General features: G+C 41.7%; 1 protein-coding gene across 1 annotated transcript; it reads left to right on the forward strand.

Moving 5' to 3' along the window:
* The first annotated feature begins 77 nt into the window (after positions 1–77).
* On the forward strand, positions 78–17511 carry LOC145390679 (uncharacterized). The gene is made up of 2 exons (XM_080265471.1): positions 78–660; positions 17081–17511. The coding sequence occupies exons 1-2, from the start codon at positions 78–80 to the stop codon at positions 17509–17511; spliced, it is 1014 nt and encodes a 337-aa protein (XP_080121597.1).
* The last annotated feature ends 7006 nt before the right edge of the window (positions 17512–24517 follow it).

Here is a 24517-nt window from a genome sequence, read left to right on the forward strand (position 1 = left end):
GAACACTGAACCCTGTAAGATTTATTAAATCAAAGTGCACTGCTATAAGAGCCATTACCTGCAAAATCTGAACAAAGATGAGTTCCCAGCCTGCAAAAATGATCAAGTTTGGCAGAGATGAGAAGGACCAAATTGTTATTAAAGACCTTAATGCTGGGAGAATGGAGATTAAAGCAGAGAAAAGTGACATGGACTGGAATGAGAAGAAAGACATGGATGCAAGCAAGCACCAGCCTTCTCAGTTGGAGAGTGTGAAACAAGAGGTGAAGGAGGAGGACATTGAGGAGACTGAACAGTTTGTGTTTTTTGAGTGTGAAAGGGTTCAAACCCTACAATTAGAAAATGGTGGAGAACACGCTGTCATGGAAAATTCAAGGCTAAAGGAAGAAGACTTTAAGGATACTGTTGATCTTAAATATGAAAATGAATTTTTCTATGAAGAAGAAGTTAGTGGAAATATAATAATTCGTGAAAGACATAATGACAGGTTAATAATAGGCACAGATGAGAAAATAAAGCAGGTGAAGAAAGCAGGGAGCAAGCATAAAAGTGATAGCCCTCAAAATGGAGATTGTAAGAGAACAAAGCATCAAAAGGACCAAGAGAAAGACAAAGTATGTGAGAGCAGACCATCACAAACACAGTCATTAGCAGGAAAAGGTAAGAAATTTTTATGCTGTATCTGCACACTGACTAAAATTTGTCCACCTTATCTTGGCATTAATGTCCTATAACAGCCAACTTTCTGTAGTTCAGTGTCCGAATAAACACGATACAGCTCTGTATCCTGTCCATACCACTTCATCATGACCAGCATTATATTTCAGTTCAAACACGTGTTATATCTTGACTTCAAGGTAGAGAGATGCCAGTTTTAGGCCAAGTAAAACTAGATAGAGTTTATTAAAGCTTGACGTGACCTTATTACTTCTCTGTTTCCTTTAAGTTGTACCACTGGACACTTCACAGTAATTCCTGAAACTTGCCCATATTCTGGTCCATAATGAAAGTTCCCTTTCTACTTCTGTGTAAAGTATGTCTTTATTGTATTGTACCAAATAAGTAGATCATGCAGTCAAGTTTTTCAGCCATGGATAAGGCATGAACCATATAAATAAAGTCAAAATTAGCATAGGTATATACTGTATTCTTAAGGAAAAATTACATTACAGCCAACCTCCAGTTTATGGTGTGTGTGTGTGTGTGTGTGTGTGTGTGTGTGTGTGTGTGTGTGTGTGTGTGTGTGTGTGCAAAGCAGTGCACCCTACGCATGATGCCTGAAGTGGCTGTTTTATTGTCAGCGTCATAATGCATTAATTTCCTGCTGCACGGTGTTGATAGTTATATACTTTTAACCTGTCACATCCCGAGCTATTTCACACCTGTGACACCCCCCAATCCCGAGGTATTTTTGATTTTTTTTTTTTTTTTTTTTTTTTTTGGCTAAAACCTCCGCTTTTGGTGAGAAACATCGAAAATTCATAGAGAAATCGCTCACCTGAGTTTTAAAATGCGCGATCCAGGTAGCAGTACCTCCTTACTGGGTTTTCTAACAGGCTGGCTCCAAAGAAAACAAGTTCTGTGGGAGGGTAACTATTTCACACCACTTATAAACGGTATTTATTTATTTACTTGGTACGAATTTATATGTAGTACGAGAGTATATTGGTTTTCAAACAGTATTATAGGCATTATAAGCATTGTTTCACTCACTAACTCATCACCATACCTGACCTTTTTTTGCCACATTACCTGATCATTTCTGACTGTTTCTTCCTCTATTGCTATGTAAACTTTGTCTTCCCATTGTCATCGATTGGGGAATCACTCTGGCCCTGAATGTCTTTATTGGCCAGGTCACTGGTAACAGGTGAATTTGCCGAGACAATGGCGTGCAGGGGGGGGGGGGAGGTTATGCGGTGTAAGGCATTGTCCCTGCTTGGCATCTTGTAGAGGAATAGAGGAAGGTGTCCCGTGTATACATATGAAAAATCACGCGCGAAAATAGAAAACAGTGCAAATTATGAACCTTGCAATTGCGCAACGTACCAGTACGTTGTCAGGACTGGCAAATGCAAAATGTTGCAATGTACCCATACGTCGACGGGACGCCTTGGGTTAACATTCTAGTGTTCTGTGTTTGTATTAGTAGTGGGACCAAGAGTGTTAAGCATGATATCAGCTTGAGATGTAAATGCCAGTTATGAATGACGGGTGGATTGGAGGGTTTGGTATGGGTATGGGAGAGGGTAGTGGGTTGGGTCGGGGTATGGGGGAAGGTCGGGGGTTGGGTAGGGGTATGGGGGAGGGTTGGGGGTTGGGTAGGGGTATGGGGGAGGGTTGGGGGTTGGGTAGGGGTAATGGGGAGGGTAGGGAGCTGGGATAGTGGCAGGTGGAGCTCGTTTTGTCCCCCTCTCCCCTTTTCCCTGGGTATGCAGGGGTAGGAAGGGGACACCCCTGGGCAGATATTAGTGATTGTGAGTGGACTGGGAGTAACGGTTAACTCTTGCATTAGAGAGTTGAACAGAAAAGGGATGAGAGTTTGTTGCTAGACGGGTGCTATGCACCTGTCGTAGAGGTGGAGGGAGCAAGCAGACAGGTCAGAGGAGCAGTGACCATGAAGTAGCAATAGAAAAGAGATAAAGATGCAACAGTGCGGTGAAGAGACAGAGGTTGAAGGAACCCAGTAAGAGGAGGAGAGTTAATGAGATGAAAAGCCTTTGACTCCACCTTATTGAGAAGAGCTGTATGTGGGGAGCCTCCCCACACGTTAAGAGTTTTACTCTACACAGGGGCGAATAAAACCCATGCATAAAGTCAACAGCTGTGCAGGGGTAAAGAAGATATGGAGTTGGCTTAGCACACCCAGTCTCTTGGAAGCAGATTTATAAGAGATGCAATACGATTTTTCCAAGATAAGCCCCGAGTGAATGAAACCCCAAGTATGGTACAATATAGGGGTGGATCAGTCAGAAAGATTGCTGGAATATAAGTTGGTATAAGTTGTTTTGGCAGGGTAGGATAGATGAATATGGGGATGTGGGTGTGTTGGTTAGGGAGAAATGGGTGGAATAAGTCATGAATGTTATGAGAGTAAGTGATAGGATAATGGTAGTGAAAATTTTGTTCAGTGGGGTGATGTTTGCAATCATATCAACATATGCTGCACAGGCAGACTAAGGGTGAGGCAGAGAAGGATAGATTTGGGGATGACTTAATACGCATAGTAAGTGGTTTTAGGGATGATGAGATTGTATAATTAGGGAGGGATTTAAATGGTCATATAGGTGAAGCAGCTCAAGATATGAAGGAATACATTGGGGATGTGCATGTGGTACGAGAAATGAGGAAGGGGAAAGGATACTCAAGTTTGGAGATGCAGTGAACATATTTGTGTGCAACATACATTTTAGGGAAAGAGAGAGTAGGTTGCTTACGTATGAGTCTTGGGGAAATAGCAGTCAGATAAACTATTTCCTGGTCAGGAGGGCTGATAGGAGGTTAGTGAGGGATGTTAAAGTTATAGGGAGCAAGGAGTGTGTGCAGCAACATAAGTTATTGATATGTGACATGGTGCATAACCGTTTCTTGTCGGGTGACATGTCAACATGCCACTGAGGAAATATCTGTAGCTGTCGGGTGTCATGTATACGTTTTCTGGACCGTAGATATTTGCGTGCCAGCACTGGGGCCCCAATAGTGGTTCAATATCAGGAGATGGCAAGACTGAGGTGTTGCCATCATGGGAGGACTTATTTTATTGTCTATTATTTTTGTCACACGAAAAGTATATCAAGGCATTCCATACGAGATGTTTTGCTGCCGCGGCATCTTACTTGGATCTGATGGAAGCAATGTCTGATGACTCAGATTATGTTGTCAGTTGAGAGTGAGAGTGAAAATGAAAGTCCTATATAAAAAAAAAAAAAAAAAAAAAAAAGCTTGGAGTTCATCATTATATTGAGTGGCATATGTCTGGCAGTGGAGGAGCTCCAACACCACAGGTTTTCACAGCTCACAACACAGGTAATTATTATTATTATTATTTTTTTATATTATGTTAGACATCATTTTACTCAGGAAGTTAGGCTGTGGTCTATATTTTGGTGTGGAATATTTCATCAAAACAATTATTTATAAACCTTTTCCAATGATGTCACAGAATCACGTGACTTTTGTTTACAACTCCATAGTGGACGTCAGACTTCTTGCAGTAATGGCTGTCCAGACAGGGCTGTCCGAGATGGAGCTGTCAGAAATATGCTGAAATCTTGATTGGTGCCATCAAGAACTATACAGGAAGAAGATAAAGTGTTTGGGGCTGGATCCATACACCATATCCAGGGAGAATATCACTAGTTTCAAGGATTGGTTACCAAAATCAGATCTCGGGTACAGCGATCTCAACCATTATTTCGTAAACACCCCATCAAAGTTCACGGAGGCATCCCTCAAGGCAAATAGACATATCATATTGCATATGTGTAATATAGGTGGCTGGATTTGACGTACAGTACACATTAATTGTCTTTGATAAGTGGGGCCAAGGGGGAGATTGGGAATCTAGTATGTGATGAATGGAATAGGTTACCCAGCAATGTAGTTACTGTCCCCTCTTCAGAAAGTTTCAAAAATGGGCTGAATAAGCATATAACAGGTATAGGTTTCTTATATAAATTGTCATTCTTGTAGTCACATGTCTTTGAGAGCAGACTAACTTGAGCCTGCTTGGGCTATTGTAGGCAGAGTGGATTATTCACACTCTTGTGGAAGCTGCCAAACATGGGCTGTTGTAGGCAAGGTAGATTAGTCACACTCTTGTGGTAGCTGTCTTTCATGGGTCTATTGGCCTACTGCAGTTATCCTCGCTTCTCAGTCTTTAAGTTAGGACCCAGGTTATTGATGCGTTGCTGGTGTTATTCAGGGGCAGCCTTGCATTTATTCAGTATGTGCCATCAAAGCGTCACAGATTTGGCCTCAAATTCTTTGTGCTTTGTGACTGTAAAACTGGATATGTGCTGGATGTAATAGTTTACTCGGCAACAGATGTTGATATACCTAGCAATGATCCTCATGGATTCTCTGCATCAGTAGTGAAAGTGCTGATGGAAAGGTATTTCAACAAGCACCACATCTGTATACCGACAATTATTACACAGCCCCGGCGTTGACAAAGTATTTGCTTGACCATGGTACTGGGTCCAGTGGAACTGTTAGGGCCAACAGAAAGATTTTCCCAGTATTTCTGGCAAATACTGAGAAAGGAACCCTTCTGACAAAGAAATGTGGGAACATGTTAGCCCTTCTCTGGTATGACAAGAGATGGGTTAACATGTTGTCTACAGTTCATAAGGCTGTGCTGGAGAAAACTGGTAAAACAGACTACAGGACCAGGGAACCCGTGGTAAAGCCAGTTGCAGTCAACGATTACATTATCAACATACGGCTGGTTGATAAATCGGATATGTAAATTGGTGACGTAGATTGCCTACGTAAGTCCTGCAGGTGGTGCAAGAAGGCATTCTTACACCTTCTTGATATCGCTGTCCTGAACAGTTTCATACTGTTCAAGGAACTTGTAGGGAAACCTCTCTCTCTACAAGAGTTTGAGAGAGAGCTGGCAAGTGAACCCCTTGAGCAATATACAACTGCTCAGGTGACAGGAGCTAGGTGGGGGACAGCAGCACCAGTGGACAGGCTCAGCTGTGCTGAGTATTTCTGTCGGCACAAGTTGTGGAGATCGGGAGAATAGCAGCAGGTCGTCTGGCATACATGCGTTGCCACGTCTGCCACACAACCAAACGCCGTTCCCCAGCACAAAAAGAGACCTCGTACCAATGTGCAGAATGCAAGGTCCCCTTATGCCCCAAATGCTTCTCATAGTATCACTCCGAGCGTGAGCACTGAGCCTGTGTGTGGGGAAGTGTGTACGGTAATGCACATAAATGAGTGAAAAGTGTGATATTATGAGTGAAGTATAGTAAGTGCTAAGATGTAAGTCATTTATAATAAGTTCTGCAAGTGCATATAAGTGATTTATAGTAAGTGCAGTACAGAAATTGATACTGTGTATTGGATATTGGTTAGAAAACTATTGGAAATACTTTCCATTTGCCTATGTGTTACCCGAAAGAAAACCACTTGTGAGTGGGCCACAAAGAGCAATACCTGCTTGGCTGTACCTAAATTATTTCACTTAGTACTCAGGGAGATTGTGCCAAATATGAGCATCAATGTATCTGTGATGTGAAGTACAAGTAATGTAAGTTGTGTAAAACATTTATATGATTTTCACTATAACCTTGATTAGTACAAAACAGTCTGATTTACAGTACAAATAATTACCTCATACTCTACGATAATGCGTGGATGAGCAACAGCATTTACTTGTCAAAGTGTAATTAACCATAATTGTGATGTACAGTTCAGTTCTAAGTGTCTTAGTAAAGGAGAAATATTCCTTATGGAAGACATGAGTACAGAAAAACGACGAGATATTTCCTTTCCCACACACCTATGGGGCATAAAGGCATGATGGAGCGGGTGGTAAATCCTTGGGTGAGCCACATGAACCGGGTGATGACTCATTTTCACGGCGGTGAGTAAGGAGTAGAAAAAATGAGTGGATTCTTCCGCATTCCATCCAAGGACGCATGGTCAGTGTTACAATCACCACTACAGGCAGTGCTGCCAATGCTAGCCGGCTGGGCCAAGGCCACTGCCAATGGCACGCGCTCGGAGCCGCGTGCCAAAACATGAAAAACCACTCGTCTTCAACTCATCCTTACTTATCAGTGGGACCACCTAGAGACCTCGGGATACCATCATTGGAAAGAGGAAGAGTTGGTGAGTCTTATGAACTTTGATTCTCTAGCTATTACAGTTTCTCAGATACAGTAGAACCTCGGTCCTCGAACACAATCCGTTCTGGAAGGCTGTTCCAGGACCGAATTGGTCGAGGACCGAACTAATTTTCCTCATAAGAAATAATGTAAATCATTTTAATCCGGTCCAAGACCCCAGATGCTTACCTATTTAAGTTTCAGCACTGGTACCAGTGCTTTCCTTTACGAGGTGACTGTATATTTCTCTTGCCTTTTCACAAATTATATACTCACTAACACTGTCTCCTGCTAACTGTTTCTCATTGATGAAGATAAGCAATAATTTTTCCACTTCTTCAATTATTTTCGGCACTACTTTCCTCTTTTCACTGCCAGTAGCCGTACTGGATGAACTTGCTTTCTTTGGAGCCATTATTAGGGGCTAATACTGCACTGAATCAAGAAAAATGTGAAGCACAGCAGGATGACCACGTTGACAAACAACAAAGGTGGACGCGTGACTGTCGGTCGGCCAGCTTCCCTTCGTTTGGCTACGTTCAGGTTGGTCGAGGTCCAATATTTTGGTCGACCTCTGGAGCAAAAATTTCTTGAATTTTTGGTTGAGGTCCGATTTGTTCGACATGTGAGACGTTCGAGGACCGAGGTTCCACTGTATAAGGGTTTGAAGTAAGGGTATTTTTCCCAAAATATCGGAAATTGCCCATAGGGAGGAGTGTGCAGTGGCCGGGAACCCCCCGGTGGCTGAGGGTTAAAGGAAATGAAATGTCTCCGAGAGTGTATAACCACATTATACTCCTCCATGGACTCAAGGTCTAATAACCCATCAGGTGGCAGAGGGAAGTCCTCAACCACATAGAATGTAGCAGGTAATACAGGAGATCATTTACCTGCCCTCAGTGTCAATGGTACCTGGCCTACAATCTTCATTTTTCTCCTGTCACACCTGTGAAAATCACATCGGGTGCTGATAACGTTCAATTTGTATGAGGCATCAGATGTCTGGGTCTTTCTAGCGCATTACTAGAAATAATGTTTGCACATGCCCTGGTGTCAACTATCAAAGACACCTGGCCCTTCCCTATAATCCAAGGAATGGACAGTAGATCCACTTTTTTTATAGCTACCACACATTCATCGATGGGTTGTATGATTCTTTGAGTTACTTCTGCGTGCAGCTCTGAGCCTTCCCCGAATTAGCCTTGTTACTCAGTTGTTCCCTATTGGCAAGAACAATGGGGGAATAGTCCGATGAATGAGGACACTGCCTGTGTGTGACACACCATCTTTGTACCTCTGGCTTTGTAGCCTTGGCTTGGTAAGGCTGTGGTGGACTAGTACAGTAAGACCTCACTATAACGGACTAATTGGGGCCCAAACCTTTCCGAAAAATGCGAAATTCCGCTAAAAGCGACATCTGGACTTCCCCCTGCTAATCCAGACTTTTTCCGATATATCAGACATTAGTCTGGATTGCATGAACAGTTTTTAAACTGTTTTGACCACCATTGTGGTACTGTACTGTGTTATAACTTCACTACATTAATCAGATGGTGTAATACAGTAATCTCTCCACTATCCGACGTAATAGAGCCAAAGCACGTCTGGAAAGTGGTCCTGTCTGAATAGTGGGCACCAGCCTCCTGGATTGGTACTTATAGACTCTAACCCAGCCTGACTTTGAAAGCCACCTAAATAACTCCCTACTGGACATGCATAGCACCTATTTAAACCTATTTAAGACCCTATTCACACCAATAATGGACATAAAGCATGAAATAAATGAAAAGAAACCAAAGAATGAGGAATTAGAAGTGACTGTACCTCAGCCAGGGTACTTACATCACGTTTGTGGCTGCCTTTCTAAGGTTTTGGCAGTGGTGAAAATGCTCTTGAAGCACGTACAGTACAGGTAACTTGCACGGAACACGATCTCACGGAACGCGCTCGCAATTATACACGGTAAGGGCTGGGATACATATAAGACAACGTAAGATTAGAAACCATTATGAAAACTACAAATTAACGCAGGAGAGGCCTTTGAAAGATCAAATCCTCGAACGTCACCGCAGCGCGCGGTTTGTTTTGATTACGTGACGATCTAGGCGGGAAATTATTCAGTGAGTGAGACATTCCCGAGTGTCACGAATCAATTCGCGACATTTCCCTTTTGTGAGAAGCCACGAACTATTAGTGGAAAACTCACTGTTTTTCGTTCAGTTAACCGCTCATTCGGACGGAAGCTTTGTCAAATCAGTTTTTCATTGTCATACGTGATCGTCTCTGTGTGAGACATTAGCGCTTCCGATGAGCGATTGTTTTGGGCGCGTTTCGCTCACTCGACCGTTAGAAAATACGGCTTAGTGCTCCGCCTTTCTTTCCCACGATCTGAAGTGAGTCTTGTGTTTGCTGTGACGGAGAAAGGTTCTGTGCTCAGAAGTGGAGAGGTCAGCTAGCACCCCAAGCTCCACTAGTACAGTTAATCCCAGTACTCCCACCCCCCACTCCTCGGGTGATACATAGTATTCATCGACTGGTATTTCCTTTGTGTATTTCCTAGTTTTAAGAGTTTAGTTAAGGTGTTTTTCCTAGGCGTAAGTATTTAGCTATTGCGTGAGTGAGTGAGTGCGTCTCATTTAATTGATTTGAATTGTAACGTTAAATTTATTTTTTGTGATTAATAAATTTAACAGTTCCTTTCTTGAGCTTAATGTAAGTAAACTCTTGTTTCATTTCTCCATAATTAAGCTTATTTCCCATATAGCTCCTAGCTTGCATAAACGTTTGCTTTCATAACTGGTACTTAGACCAGTCTTGTTGTATTAATTTAAAATCCGTTGTGCCAGGAGTTAATGCATCAGCAAGAACCTGATGTTATTATTATTAGTATTAGTTATTTATTGTCAGGGGTGATGTAACTTTCTCCAGAGGCTAACAGTACAGTAATTCAGCAATTGTGAGTAATTAGTCTCTGCTGTGTACTGTTGAGAAAGTTTATAAATTCTCGTTCTCAGAGAATCGTGCTAAGCCAGCGTATAGTAATCGTTGCTTGATGTAGCAAGACAATCATTGTCTCTGCTCTTCAATATTATTGAATATTATTATCAATTTAAATAATATTTAAGCATTTTCAAAATTACCGTGATAATATAAAAACCCCGTGACACCGAGTACAGTAGCACAGTATTTGTAAGTTAAATATTTACAGTACTATACTGTTCTGGTAAGTTTATGTTCAACTTAAAGTACTATTAAATAACGTTAAAGCAAGAAATAAAGTCTTATAACCAGTTTACCTGATAGGCGTCAGAATATTGCCTTTTTTATTCAGAATATTGCCTTTTTTATTTGTTCGTTCTCGTATGTACTGTACTTGTAAGCACTTAAATAAAGTTAAATCATTAAATAAAGCCTTGTAACCAGTTAACCCGAATTATATGATTACCCATGATCAGCGTCGGAATTTGCCTTTTTTGTTTGTTCGTTAAACTCTTACTGTACTGCTTTTCTACAGTACTGTATTTGTAAGTTAAATATTTACTGTTCTGGTATGTACTTGTAAGCAATTAAAGCATTAAATAAAGCCTTGTAACCAGTTAACCTGATTTATATGATTACCCATGATCGGCGTCGGAATATTGCCTTTTTTGTTTGTTCGTTAAAGACTTATAACAAGAGAAAAATACATTTTTGTCTTGGTATCTTTACCTATTTGCTCAGGTTTGCTGTAATGGTTTGGATCATTTGATGCAGTGCAGCTTGTAGAAAACTGTGAAAACTTTCAGGAAGTGAACGAAAATCTGGGACATGAGACTGACCTTGACTTCACCCTCTCATGTATCATCTGTTAGTTCACCACCAGCTATCGTGATGAGTGGATGTACGATTTTTTCGCTCGTGGCCATGCCTAACCACACATAGTTACACCCATTATCTCGACCCAGACAAAAAATACAATCTTTTTCCTCCCTTGCAAAACACGAACAACCACCTTGTTTACGAGACAGCAATATATATTGCGAAAATAAGGTAAAATGATAAAGATGAACGTAAAATGATCGAGAAAGATGAACATGTTATGACGGAAGAAGTACGTTTTCCCTGTCTGTAAACGTATTTATTTCTGCTTTGTATCTGTATTCGTAATAATTAGACTTATTGTTAGTTCTGAAACTGCATTACGATTCTATTTTTAGCCATTCTCGTGGTGTGGGAGCTGGAAGTTGTGACACAACTTTCTTATTGCTAATCGGACTGACCCTCCACTTTATTCTTCCGTGGCAGAGTCTAGCCTTGGAGGACGTGCAGTTTTCTCATTTAGGACTGAAAATTCAACTCTTTCGTTCCCTTTTCCAAGCATGGGCACAACGATAACGTAAAAAATAACTTGAAACTACCATAAACATATATCAAAAAGGTGAAAATATATTCATAACATTTTTTTTTTCCAGCCATTCCTAACAGATTATGCACTGAAATCATTCGATATCACAGTACTGCATTTCTAAGTTAAATATGTACTGTTCTGGTATGTACTTGTAAGTTAAAGCACTGGTACCAGTTAACCTGATTTATATGATTACCTATGATCGGCATCGGAATGTTTCCTTGTGTTTACGTACAGTATTTGTGTGTTGAAGTTTTGCTCTGGAGTACTGTATTTGTGAGTTATAACATTAAATAAACCTTCTAACCATTTAAAGTGCTTTCTAGTGATTACCAGTGACAGATAACAGCAAAACAACACATTTGGGGGGTCTAGGGAGCAAAATACGAAGTAGTTTAAATATACGCGATTTCGCACCTAACACGGCACGGTAGGAACGAAACCCACATGTTCCGTGCGAGTTACCTGTAATCCAGTGTTGTGCTGCACTTAATTCTTTGCACCGTGCGTTATAATTGTGTAACACTGCACATTGTTCTTAACTGCACCACTGCAGTTCTAAATGCCAGATAAACTGCCAATTTCCACTCCACAGTTGATCCTTTGCACTCTAAGTTCAAATTTCTTAACACTGCACAACACTGTAAATTCTCATGTGGTCTAGAGGCGAGGTATTGCAGTATATTCACTGTTTATTCACAAAAAACGAGCACGTGTGGCTTCCACACTTGCGATAAGCATCTACTGTATTCACAGTCGAAGTTTTTTTTTTTTTTTTTTTTTTTTATGTGTCCGACTCTGGGCATAGGCTTCACAGCCTGCTATCAAGGCCCAGCAGTCCTCCTACATACCATACACCTCTACATGTCACCACTTCGGCGCTAACACCCACCGTCCATATTGAATACATGCTAGGGCTATTTCATACAGGACTGGTGTATTGGTATTAGCGGGGGTATTTTTACGACATGTCGGCGGGTCTTCTGGTAGATTAGTAAAGCCTGATTTAATGAAATTCAAATCCTTAAACTGTTCCCTGCCCCAGCCGGGATTCGAACCTGGGTCCGTTAAGACTGCAGGCCACCTCTTTACCGATTGAGCCACCGCCTCCCCCAGTTAGGGAGTAACTGTTGATGTCGGAGAAACAGAGTTGCCAGATCGCAACGGCCACATTACCAATCTCCTCAACTTTCATTACCAAATTTAACTTTTCATTATCAAATCGTAAAGCTAGCATTTATTCTTCACTAATTATATATACAAGTGGAAATACATGTAATCACTCTCCTTATACTTAACAGCATGTTGATTATTTTCACGCTATGTAGGGTAGCAGATTAATCAGAGAGAGCAAACAATCCACCTTCTCCATGCTGTATCCTCATACATGTGAAAAATCTGTTTGGTAATGCATTATTCTGATTCATTACCAAACGAATTTTTCATTACCAAATTGGCCCACATTTTGCATTGAAAAATAACAAACGGCAACCTTGACAGGGAAGGGGGGAGGGGGGGAAGGAAGGGGTGAAGGGGCCATGGTGTAAGGAGCTGTTTGGTGCCGTGCAGCAATTTCAAATTACGGGTGGGAAAAAATTAGGATTTTTTTGGTATTTTATTTTTTTGGCCATTTTTTGGTTCCGATGGTCCAGGCCCACAATGTCTGGTAAGTGTGGATGTCCGGAAAGTGGGCGTCCAGAAAGTAGAGGGATTACTTTATAATAATATTGTACTGTACACTGATAAAGATGTCTAGTATTTACCTTATTGTGGTGAACATAGATGTAGTGGTCAGGCAGTCCTGACTGCTTCTGGCTTTATTGGACTTTTTCCGATGTATAGGAATTCAGTCCGGTAGCTTCTCGAGTCCGATAAAAGTGAATTCCGGTCTATCGAAGCCCGTTCTGTCGAGGTTTTACTGTACTTGGTTGTTTGTTGCCTGACTGCTTTTCAGTACTAGACTCAGATGTGGCAGTCGGGTTGGCCTTGGCTGCCTGGTGTGCCATCTTTTTACCTGCCAACACTTTTTATCTATATGACCAGCCTTCTTGCACACAGTACAGAATTTATCAACAGGGTTTTGTTACTCTGTGTGCAAGACTAAGACAGTTTTACCGCCCATTTCCTCTGCCTTCACCTTTAACTTGAAGTTTAAGTCATGAAGGGCTATTGCAGGAGGTCTTTTCGTCTTCCTAAGTACCTTATCCTGCCTAGCACGGGCCAACCCACCCCTGAATCACATCATCTTTACTTTTCTGCCCGGAATTGTGCTAAGTCTGTTCTTCGCTCTGCAAAAAATAATTTCACGCGTACTAAATGCTCTCAACTCTCCAACTCTAATTCTTCCCGCTCCTTCTGGCACCTTGGCAAAAACCTTTCTAACAACTTTACCTCATCATCCTTCCCTCCTCTTTTCTACTCTGATGGTTCTGTAGCTATTTCTTCTACTGATAAAGCAGATCTCTTCACACAGACTTTCTCCTCCAATTCCACCTTAGACGATTCCGGTGCTGTTCATCTATCACTTCCTGCCTCTGACTATCCTCATGGCTGACATTAAAATTTCTTCAGCTGATGTATTTTCTGTCATCACTGGCCTCAATACTAACAAGGCATGTGGGCCTGATGGAGTCCCTCCTGTTGTACTCAAGAACTGTGCTTCTGTGCTTACACCCTGCCCAGGCAAACTCTTTTTTTCTTTGTCTGTCAACTTGTACCTTTCATTCTTGCTGGAAGTTTGCTCTCATTCAGCCAGTCCCAAAGAAGGGTGACCACTCCCAACCCTCCAACTATCGTCCAATTGCTTTAACGTCCTGTATTTCAAAAGTTTTCGAGTCAATTCTCAATTTAAAAATTTTAAGGCATCTTTCCTATCACAGCCTTCTTTCTGATCGTCACTACAGGTTCCGTCTGGGACACTCCACTGGCGATCTTCTCACCATCCTTTCAGACTCCTGGTCATCCTCCTTTCGGGACTTTGGCGAAAGCTTTGCCATTGCACTTGACATCTCAAAGGCTTTCGATTGAGTCTGGCATAAATTTTTAATTTCCAAATTACCCTCTTACAGTTTCTATCCTTCTATCTGTGCCTTCATCGCTAGCTTCCTTTCTGGTCGTTCTATAGCCGCTGTTGTAGACGGCCATCGTTCTTCTCCTAGATCTATCAACAGTGGTGTTCCTTAGGGCTCTGTCCTATCACCGACTCTCTTCCTTTTATTCATCAATGACCTTCTAAGCTGTACATCTAACCCTATCCATTCATATGCTGATGACTCCACCCTTCACCTTTCCATTTGGTTCCCGCAACGCCCATCTCAGCAGTTACTTCAACAAACAAGGGATGAGGCTATGGCACACCTAATGTCTGACTTGGCTCGTACCTCTGACTGGGGTAAAAATAATCTTGTTTTTAATGCATCTAAGACTCAGTTCTTACACCTATCAACCCGTCAAAATCTTCCACAGGTATACCCACTAATGTTTAATAATATTCAGCTTAATCCTGCATCATCCTTGAACATGCTTGGGGTTTCATTTACTCGGGTCTTATCTTGGAAAGATCATATTACATCTCTTGTAAAATCTGCTTCCAAGAGATTGGGTGTGCTAAGCCGACTCCGTTCTTTCTTTACCCCCTGCGCAATTGTTGACTCTATACAGGGGTTTTATCTGCTCCTGTGTGGAGTACAACTCTCATGTGTGGGGAGGCTCCCCACATACAGCTCTTCTCAATAGGGTGGAGTCAAAGGCTTTTCATCTAATTAACTCTCCTCCTCTTACTGACTCCCTTCAACCTCTGTCTCTTCGCCGCACTGTTGCATCTTTATCTCTTTTCTATTGCTACTTTAATGGTCACTGCTCCTCTGAACTGTCTGCATGCATTCCTCCACCTCTACGACGGGCGCGTAGCACCCGTCTAGCAGCAAACTCTCATCCCTTTTCTGTCCATCTCTCTAATACAAGAGTTAACCATTACTCCCAGTCCTTCATTTATGCAACAGGTCAACTCTGGAACTGTCTCCCTCTGTCTGTATTTCCTGCTGCCTATGATCTCCAGTCTTTCAAACGCAGTGTGTCCAGGCGTCTCGAAATGAATGGATCTTGAATTTGGCTCTCTCTTGTATTTTGTTTTTCTCTTGGAGGGAACTCTTACTGCGGGCTCATGGCGTTTGGTTCCTTCTTCCTCGCATTTAAAAAAAAAAAAAAAAAGCAAGTACTGGAGGTATTCTAGGAGTTCAGTTACTCTCTCAAAAGACAGTCCCCCAGCCATGTCTCCCCAGCCTTAATTTGGCAAGGCTTTTTTAGCTTCTGCATAACACGTGCCTGCCTTCATGAGAGCTTGGCCTTCAGTTCAGTTTGGATACTGCTGCTCCCAATTTACTAACCTAAACACCCCAGTGTCTGATACATGTCACTTTCAAAATTATTGATTAGGGCTTCCTCAGACGTCTCATATTCCTGAGCAATAGGACCGGTTTGGAACAGAGAGGCCTCAAGCAACTCGGCTGCTTGGGAATTTGGCTTAATATATGCTTCGACGTGCCAAGTCTTCTCTTCATCACTAGCAAGCTTCAGCCTATGTATCTGAGCCTCACAGTCTCTCAGGAACCTATATATGTCATTTCATCCTCCCCAGTAAACTGCATAGTCAGTTGTGGTGTAGGTAACACCTTCATACAGTCAAACGGCCAATTCCACAAGGCCTCTAGTTGTGGTAAGCCCCATCACCATCCCCACCTAGTTATCGGGCCAACCCAACCATCCATTTCAATTCCACAAGAGCCATAGTGATGGTATAGCCCTCCGCTAGCATGGTATTGTCTGACACCAACAGCGCGCTCCAAAGTCGCATCGGTTGGTAGCCCTGGAGGTGAAATGTTTACCACCCTGAGTAGGTCCAAGCAGGACGAACATAAACAAAGCACAGCTGGCGGCCTGACTTTGCTCACGTGAATATGGAGGATCACAACAAAGAGAAGTCTCCCCCATTAAGTTACGACCAGAAATTAACTCTGGTCAAATTAATAAAAGCTAAGCCAGTAATCCTGGATAAAAGTGGGGACTTTACAGCCACCACCAAGAAGAAATTGGTGTGGGACTCTGTGATGCAGGGCTTCAATTCAGCATATCCCCTGCTGCAGCCGAGGATGACCACACAGCTACAACGTGCATGGGAGTACATAAGAACAAAGTCAGTTAGAATCTATTTTTGTGTTGAAAGTATAATAGGCAGATAATAACAGGGCATAATGTAGAGGTAAATAATTATTGCCATTTCTTAATTTTGGTGTTTTTTTTTTTGTTCCAGTTAATAGTTTTTTTTTAGTTCATTTGAGTATTTTGAGGCCTCATTTGTTGTGCCAATGAATAATAACCGTAATATGACTATAGTTACCTCCTAACCCTGTGGGAGCTCTTGATTGCCACCTAACCAAAATAATCTAACCTAACCTAACCATCCCTAACCAAACCAAACCTAACCTAACGAACCCTAACCTAACCTGACTTAACCTAACCTAACTGTAATAAAAAATATTAATTAAAAATAGAAATATTCATTTGCACACGAAAAAAAAACATACAGGCATACACTATATGATAGCACCAATCCATTGGGTATGGTAAGATTGTCCGTTAAAGAAACGGCAATAAAGTTAATAAATACCAGTGTAGGTATGCTAGCTTATAGATACAGGATGATACAAGCACAGGACCATTTGAAATACTGGTGTGCTTTGTTGGTAAATCTACCTGCTTAGGAGTCAAAGCAACGAAAAAAGACCTGCTCCAACCTGGATGCAGTGCTTATGAAGTGGAAATGATGGCACCAATGCAATATGTCTAATTTCAGAGTGGATGCCTGATGATGATGATCCCAATATCACACAAGTGGACTGGATAGAGGAGCAGACAGACATGCCAGTCCAGATGAGCTCCTGCAAACCTGGTCCATCTTCATCATCATCATTATCAGGGGCATCAACAAGCACCGAGACACCAACACCTGAACCAGCAGTACCTAAAACTCGCTCCCCGCGGATCTTAAATGGCAATAGCAGGAAACGTAAGCGAGAGGCAAGTTTTCCTGAGTCCAGAAAGGATGAACTGTATAAATCATTGAGAACTGGCCAGGAAGAAGTAAATCAGGAAATAGTGACACAAGTGAGAAATGCAGGAGAGGCATTTGTAGAGGTGTGTAATGAATTAAAAGAGGTCCTAGGGCTAGTTAAGACATTTTTAAAAGAGAAATTAGAAAAAACTGATGGAAATACTACAGAATAAATAAAAGTTTACTCCTGAAACAGATATTTCAGTTGTATCCCAAATATATACAGTACTATACTTTCAGTTATCATAATATACACATGATAAGAATATCTTTTTTCAACAGTACTGATATCGGCTATATACAGTATTATGTATGAAACTAAAATGCTCTCTTCTCTCGGTTTGGCTTCCCGTCCCGAGGGGTGCAGAGCAAGTGGTTAGGTTCGTTTCTCAACTGGAGTTAGGAGGATGAATGCAAACACTGGGAGACCGTACTACAATTTGTATTGGTTAGAATTGCAACAGTGGAGTGCAGTACACTGCTACAAAAACAACAACCATTCCACTCTATTAATAATGAAAATAAAAATTTCTCTTAAAAAAAAAAATCTTGAAACATGACAGCCTGTAGTGATAAAAGTTAGCAAAAGGCTGAAACATGAACACAGTTACAGTATTAAAAGTCGCATGAAGACATGTCCAGCACTTGGTGTTAAGAAAAGTGTACTGAAAAAGTTCAATATACTGAATAATTATGAAAAATTACTGATGATATGTCATCATACTAAATACTTACATAATGTTAGTGAAGATATATAAAAGTACTGAATAATTAAGACATGCTATCATCAGCCAGGTCTGCTTTACTATATATTCTATTCCTTTTACCTATTATTTACCCTGGGTCCCTGGAACCACTGCTCAATTACTCTGTTTCTCACTAGTACCCCAGCCTCCGCTTGTTCTCCATTGTTGCCCTCTCTCCTGCCTTCCAACTCCTCTACCTGCAATGGTTCTTCAGGTTCTGGTAGCTGCACCCTTCTGATGATGGCAATGTTATGCAGCACAGCACAAGCCATAATTATTGCCCGTGTTGTTGAAAGTTTTGTGCGGATTGGGATGCTTAAAATGGCAAATCTCCTTTTAAGCACCCCAAAAGCACGTTCCACAACATTTCTAGTTTTTGCATGAGCAGCATTGTACCACCTCTGTTCTTCACGTAGATTGCCTGTATCTGGAACTGGGGTTAGTAAATACAGCCTGCAAGGGTATCCACTGTCTCCTAACAAATACCCTCTATATCCCCCTCCTTCTAGCCTGGCACACAACCTTGAAGAATCAAAAATTCTTACATCATGTGTACTACCTGGCCAACTAGCAACAATGTTGACAAATTTCAAATCTGCATCACAAGCACCCTGAACATTTATAGAATCCTTTACAGCACCTGTAATACTCTGCCGCAGGGCCTCCTACACCGATAATATGGACATGGGTTCCATCCACACAAGCAAGAACCCCTGGTAGATGAGCTATCTGAAAGAACTTCTGGCTGTACACATGCTCAGTGGCTGGGGTTGGAAAGGTGATGTAGTCCGGTGCCAGCTATGCGCTCAGCCTTGATATTCGTGCAACACTTCTACGGGCAGAAGAAGTTGCCATAGTTAGCAAGTCTGCCAGACAAATCTAAAAACTGCCAGTAGCCAGGTACCTCAGTGTCACAAGAACTTGTAGGTGCAGGGGTATACTCCAGTCTAAAAAGGAGAGAACAGAATGGGTAGGTAGTACATTTAACACAGGAACCATTGACAGTATATAGCTGCCTGAAGAAGTTTTGTAGACTAGTATAACTAAATGTATTTTGCCAGAACAAATTGAAAAGTTGAATGCTAAACATTAAATAGTAATGAATTAAATAATTATGAGACTAAGATGACAGTTGTGGATGTTATACTGGTATAGTTCATGCTTATGCACATTACTACAGTAACCTCTACCTAAAATGTTCTGGTGTATAATTTGGGATGCACTTAAGATTTTCAAGAAGCTTAGCATTCCAGCAGTAATGGGTTACATTTGTGGTTACAACTGTGAACAAAACATCCTATAATAACACACACAATAAATAAAAAGAGTGAAATATACCTTTTCCAGGTTGAGATCTTGGTGCACGAGGTCTTATTTCCTCAATAAGATTGGGTACGCAATCTTTGGGAACTCTAAACCGTTTGATGAATTCATCATCACTGACAGATGTAAAAGGATCACTCCTATCTCTCAGGACAACCCTTGGTACTCTCACTTCTATTTCTTCCAACTGTTCAAGTTGCCGGAGTTGAAGATTTTGTATAGCCAACATCGTGATCTGTAAGAAAAGGTTAGGTTAGGTTAGGAAATGAATGTCAAAATCAACCAAAAATCATTAAAAAAAAAAAAAAAAAAATAGGAAAAACAATATTTTCACCTCAATTATGTGGCTTAACCTATCTAAGCTAACCTAACATGGCAATCATTTCCAGCGGAAGAACCATAGGAAAAATATATTCACCATCCATTACGGTATGAGAAAGGTGCATTAATATAGATTTACTGATAATGCTAGTCCAACTATTATAATACACTTGTCAAACATGCTCATAGCTACAATTTGTGTGGCACATTACCAGTAGCTACCAAATTTGGCTTAGGTCTTAAGTCCCATTGTCATCTGTGGGGTTTATACACCGTGTATCCCATTTTCGAAACCTAACCTAACCTATTTTAGATACAAAAGCTGCTTATAGGCTCTCTCCATAAATATCAATTTCCACAAGAAATTTTTTTTTCATTCATTGCCAGACGCCATGTATCCCAGACGGGGTGGGCAAGGGCTTAGAATTAATTGTTTTACAGGGAGGGGCACTAATCCTCCACCAACCCCACTTGACACGTAGGGATGCCAACAGCATCTGGTGTTCCCAGGCGGTTATTCTGGAAGTTCACAGGGACGAGCAATCTCCTTGAAATATGTTTTTCTGATGGTTTTTAATGGGCTTTGAACGATTCTGGTATTCATTTCCATTGCAAATTATTTTTATTTTACTCTTAGGTTAGGTTAGGTTGAAATCAAGTTATTTATATAGCTTTTGATGTGTTCTGAATTATTCTGACCTTCATTTTTATTGCAAATCACTACTTTTTTGTGATTTTCCTCACCCAAAACCCCTGGTTGCAACCCCTCCCCCATTATTGTTGGGGAAGGGGGGTGTTGGATATCTCAACAAGTGCCGTACTGATTTAGGTAGAAATGAAGGTCAGATTCGTTCAAAACATATCAGAATCCATTGGAAAACACCTTGGTTTTACCTAATAAGTCCCTACAAAAATACCAAATTTGTGGTACCAGTACTGTGTATACCGGTAAGAAAAACCAGTTCTTAGGTTCAGGAGCAGTGTTCTATGCGACTACAGCTGTAATTTCCCTATGCAACCTGTAGTATAATACTAGATAACAAGTAAACAATTCACACTTACCGACTATTGGGGTCAGAATAATTCCAGTGATTTTCCCAACTTTGTTGGTCCGCCGAGGTTTGTTGTTGTTGGTGGTGGCAATTTCTGAGTAGTTGTTGATGTTCTCCTAAAACACAGAGAAGGACGTAGCAAATGAACAACGTCTGTTTACCTACATTTTTTTTTTTTTTTTTTTTTTCGCTGCAGTTACACAACAAGAAAATACTTTTTACATATTTCAAAACAATATGAAATAAAATTCTGTTCCACGATGCACTGTTGGGGGTAGGTAGACATCCCCAGAATTCCATCCCTAAAGTTTCAATATTGTGGTAAGGGCTGGTACCAAACCGAATGCTGTGAGGTGGGCAAAATGTCTTGTGGAACGCAAATGTTCGGGATGGAAGCGTCTTGGTGTTAGGGATCCCCGATACAAGGGCTTGTGGAAATGGCGGTGAATTTAACCCTTAGCCGCCGGGGGGTTCTCGGCCGCCGCACACTCCTCCCTATGGGCAATTTCCGAGATTTTGGGAAAAATATCCTTATTTCAAACCCTTATATCTGACAAACTATAATAGCTAGAGATTCAAATAAAATTTTATAAGACTCACCAACTCTTCCTCTTTCCAATGAAGGTATCCTGAGGTCACTAGGTGGTCCCGTCGATGAGTAAGGATGAGTTGAAGAAGAGTGATTTTTCATGTTTTGGCATGCGGCTCTGAGCGCGCGCCACTGACAGTGGCCTTGGCCCAGCAGGCTAGCGTTGGCAGCACTGCCTGTAGTGGTGATTGTAACACTGACCGTGCATCCTTGGATGGAATGAGAAAGATTCCACTCGTTTTTTTTTCTACTCCTTACTCACCGCCGTGAAAATGAGTCATCACCCGGTTCATGTGGCTCACCCAAGGATTTACTGCCCGCTGCATTATGCCTCTATGCCCCGTAGGTGTGTGGGAAAGGAAATATCTAATTTTTTCTGTACTTACTTTTTCCCTAAGGAATATTTCTCCTTTACTTTGTTTTTCTGTTCTCACGTCTGTAAAGAATCATATTTCTCTTTTACTGTGACACTTAGAACTGCACTGTACATCACGATTACGTGTAATTACACTTTGACAAGTAAATGTTGTCGCTTTTTCATGCATTACCGTAGAGTATGAGGTAATTATTTGTACTGTAAATCAGACTGCTTTGTACTAATCAGGGTTATAGTGAAAAGCATATAAATGTTTCACACAACTAATATTATTTGTACTTCACATCACAGATACACTAATGCGCATATTTGGCACAATCTCCCTGAGTATTGAGTGAAATAATGTCGGTATAGCCAAGCAGGTCGCTCACAAGTGGTTTTCTTTCAGGTAACACATAGGCCAACGCAAAGTATTTCCAATAGTTTTCTAACCAATATCCAATACACAGTATCAATTTCTGTACTGCACTTACTATAAATCACTTATATGGTAGATTACTAGTGGAGAAGGGAGAAAAAGTGAGCAGATGGAGAGAACACTTTAAGGAATTGTTGAACGTAGAGGATGGAAGTAATGCGAGTATAAGTGGCTGGGGAATGGCTGGGAGAAGGAGGGAGGTGAGAAGACAGGAAGAAATCAGTAGGATAGAAGTTGTGGAAGCAATGAAGAAAGTTAAATCGGGGAATGCCCCAGGAATTGATGGAGTGTGTGGTGAAATGCTGAAGCATGGGGGAGAGATAGTAGTAGAATGGATGTGGAAGATGTGCAGATTGGCCTGGGAGGAAGGTAGAGTCCCAGAGGATTGGAAGTCAGGTATAATTATTCCCTTGTACAAAGGAAAAGGGGAAAAAGAAGTGTGTGGTAACCATAGGGGCATTTGTCTTCTTAGTATAATAGGAAAAGTGTATGGTAGGATACTTATTGACAGAGTTAGAGAAAGAACAGAGAAATTAGTTGGAGAAGAACAGGGAGGCTTTAGGAAGGGAAGAGGTTGTGTAGATCAGATATTCATTCTCAGATCTTTAGTGGAAAAGTTTCTAGAGAAGGGAAAGAAGTTGTATGCGGCATTCATGGATTTGGAGAAAGCATATGACAGGGTGGATAGACAAGGATTGTGGAAAGTGTTAAGAATATATGGAGTAGATGGAAAGTTGTTGAATGCTGTGAAGAGTATGTACGATGGTGCGAAGGCTGCAGTGCGTGTGGATGGTGAACTAAGTGAATTTTTCTCTTTGAAGGTTGGGTTGAAACAGGGATGTGTCATGTCTCCATGGTTGTTCAATATTTACATGGATGGGGTAATAAAAGAGGTACAAAGTAGGGTAGTGGATGTTGGAGTGGCCATGGTGAGAGAGGATAGTGTTTGGAAACTCCCTGTAATGTTGTTTGCAGATGATACTGTGTTGTTGAGTGAAGACGAAGGAGAGCTGTAAGGCTTGGTGGATGAGTTTGGGAGAGTGTGTAAGAAACGGAATCTAAAAGTGAATGTAGGGAAGAGTAAAGTGATGGTCTTTGAGAGAGGTGAAGTCAGTGAATGTACAGCGAGATTGGATGGTGAGGAATTGGAAAATGTGAGTACGTTTAAGTACTTGGGTAGTGTGATGAGTAAGGATGGAGGTTTGGAGGGTGAAGTGCTTGAAAGGGTACAGCAGGGAAGAAAGGTTGCCGGTTCTTTGAAAGCAGTGATAAGAAACAGGGAAGTGAGCATGGAAGTGAAAAAGTTACTACATGACAGTATTGTGATACCAACTCTAACGTACGGAAGTGAAGCTTGGACGATGTTGGAAGGACACAAGTCAAGAGTGAGAGCAGTGGAAATGAGTTATTTAAGAGGAGCCTGTGGAGTCACATGGAGAGACAGGCTGACGAATGAGGATATAAAGGAGCGTTGTGGTGTTGATGTGGATGTGATAGGAAGCGTTATGAGGAACACACTGAGGTGGTTTGGCCATGTGGAGAGGATGGAGGGTGAAAGACTGACGAAGAGAGTGTATGTGAGTGAGGTGGAGGGGGAAAGAGGGAGGGGGAGGCCGAGGATGAGATGGAGGGATGGGGTGGAGAGGTATATGAGAGAGGGGGGTGTGAGCTGGGAGCAGGGGAGTGAAATGGTGGGGGACAGGGCGACTTGGAGGCGATTTGTTTGTGGCCACCCCAAACGGGATTGAGGCGTCTGGCAATAGATAGATAGATAGACTTATATGCACTTGTAGAACTTATTATAAATGACTTACATCTTAGCACTTACTATACTTCACTCATAATATCACACTTTTCACTCATTTATGAAAATTCACAAACTTGTGCATTGCTGTACACACTTCCCCACACATTGGCTCAGTACTCACGCTCGGAATGATACTGTGAGAAGCATTTGGGGCATAGGGGGACCTTGCATTCTGCACATTGGTACGAGGTCTCTTTTTGTGCTTGGGGACGGCGTTTGGTTGTGTGGTAGACGTGGCACCGCCTGTATGCCAGACGACCTGCTGCTATTCTCCCGATCTCCACAATCTTGTGCCGACAGAAATACTCAGCACAACTGAGCCTGTCCACTGGAGCCGCTGTCCCCTGCCTAGCACCTGTCACCTGAGCAGTTGAATATTGCTCAAGGAGTTTGCATGCCAGCTCTCTCTCAAACTCTTGTAGAGAGAGAGGTTTCCTGACAAGCTCCTTGAACAGTATGAAACTGTTCAGGACAGCGATATCAAGAAGGTGCAAGAATGCCTTCTTGTACCACCTGCAGGACTTACGTAGGCAATGTACCTCACCAA

This window comes from Coenobita brevimanus, chromosome 15 (assembly GCF_032717465.1).
Source record: "Coenobita brevimanus isolate Jiangsu-jjx chromosome 15, ASM3271746v2, whole genome shotgun sequence".
Lineage (NCBI taxonomy): Eukaryota > Metazoa > Arthropoda > Malacostraca > Decapoda > Coenobitidae > Coenobita > Coenobita brevimanus.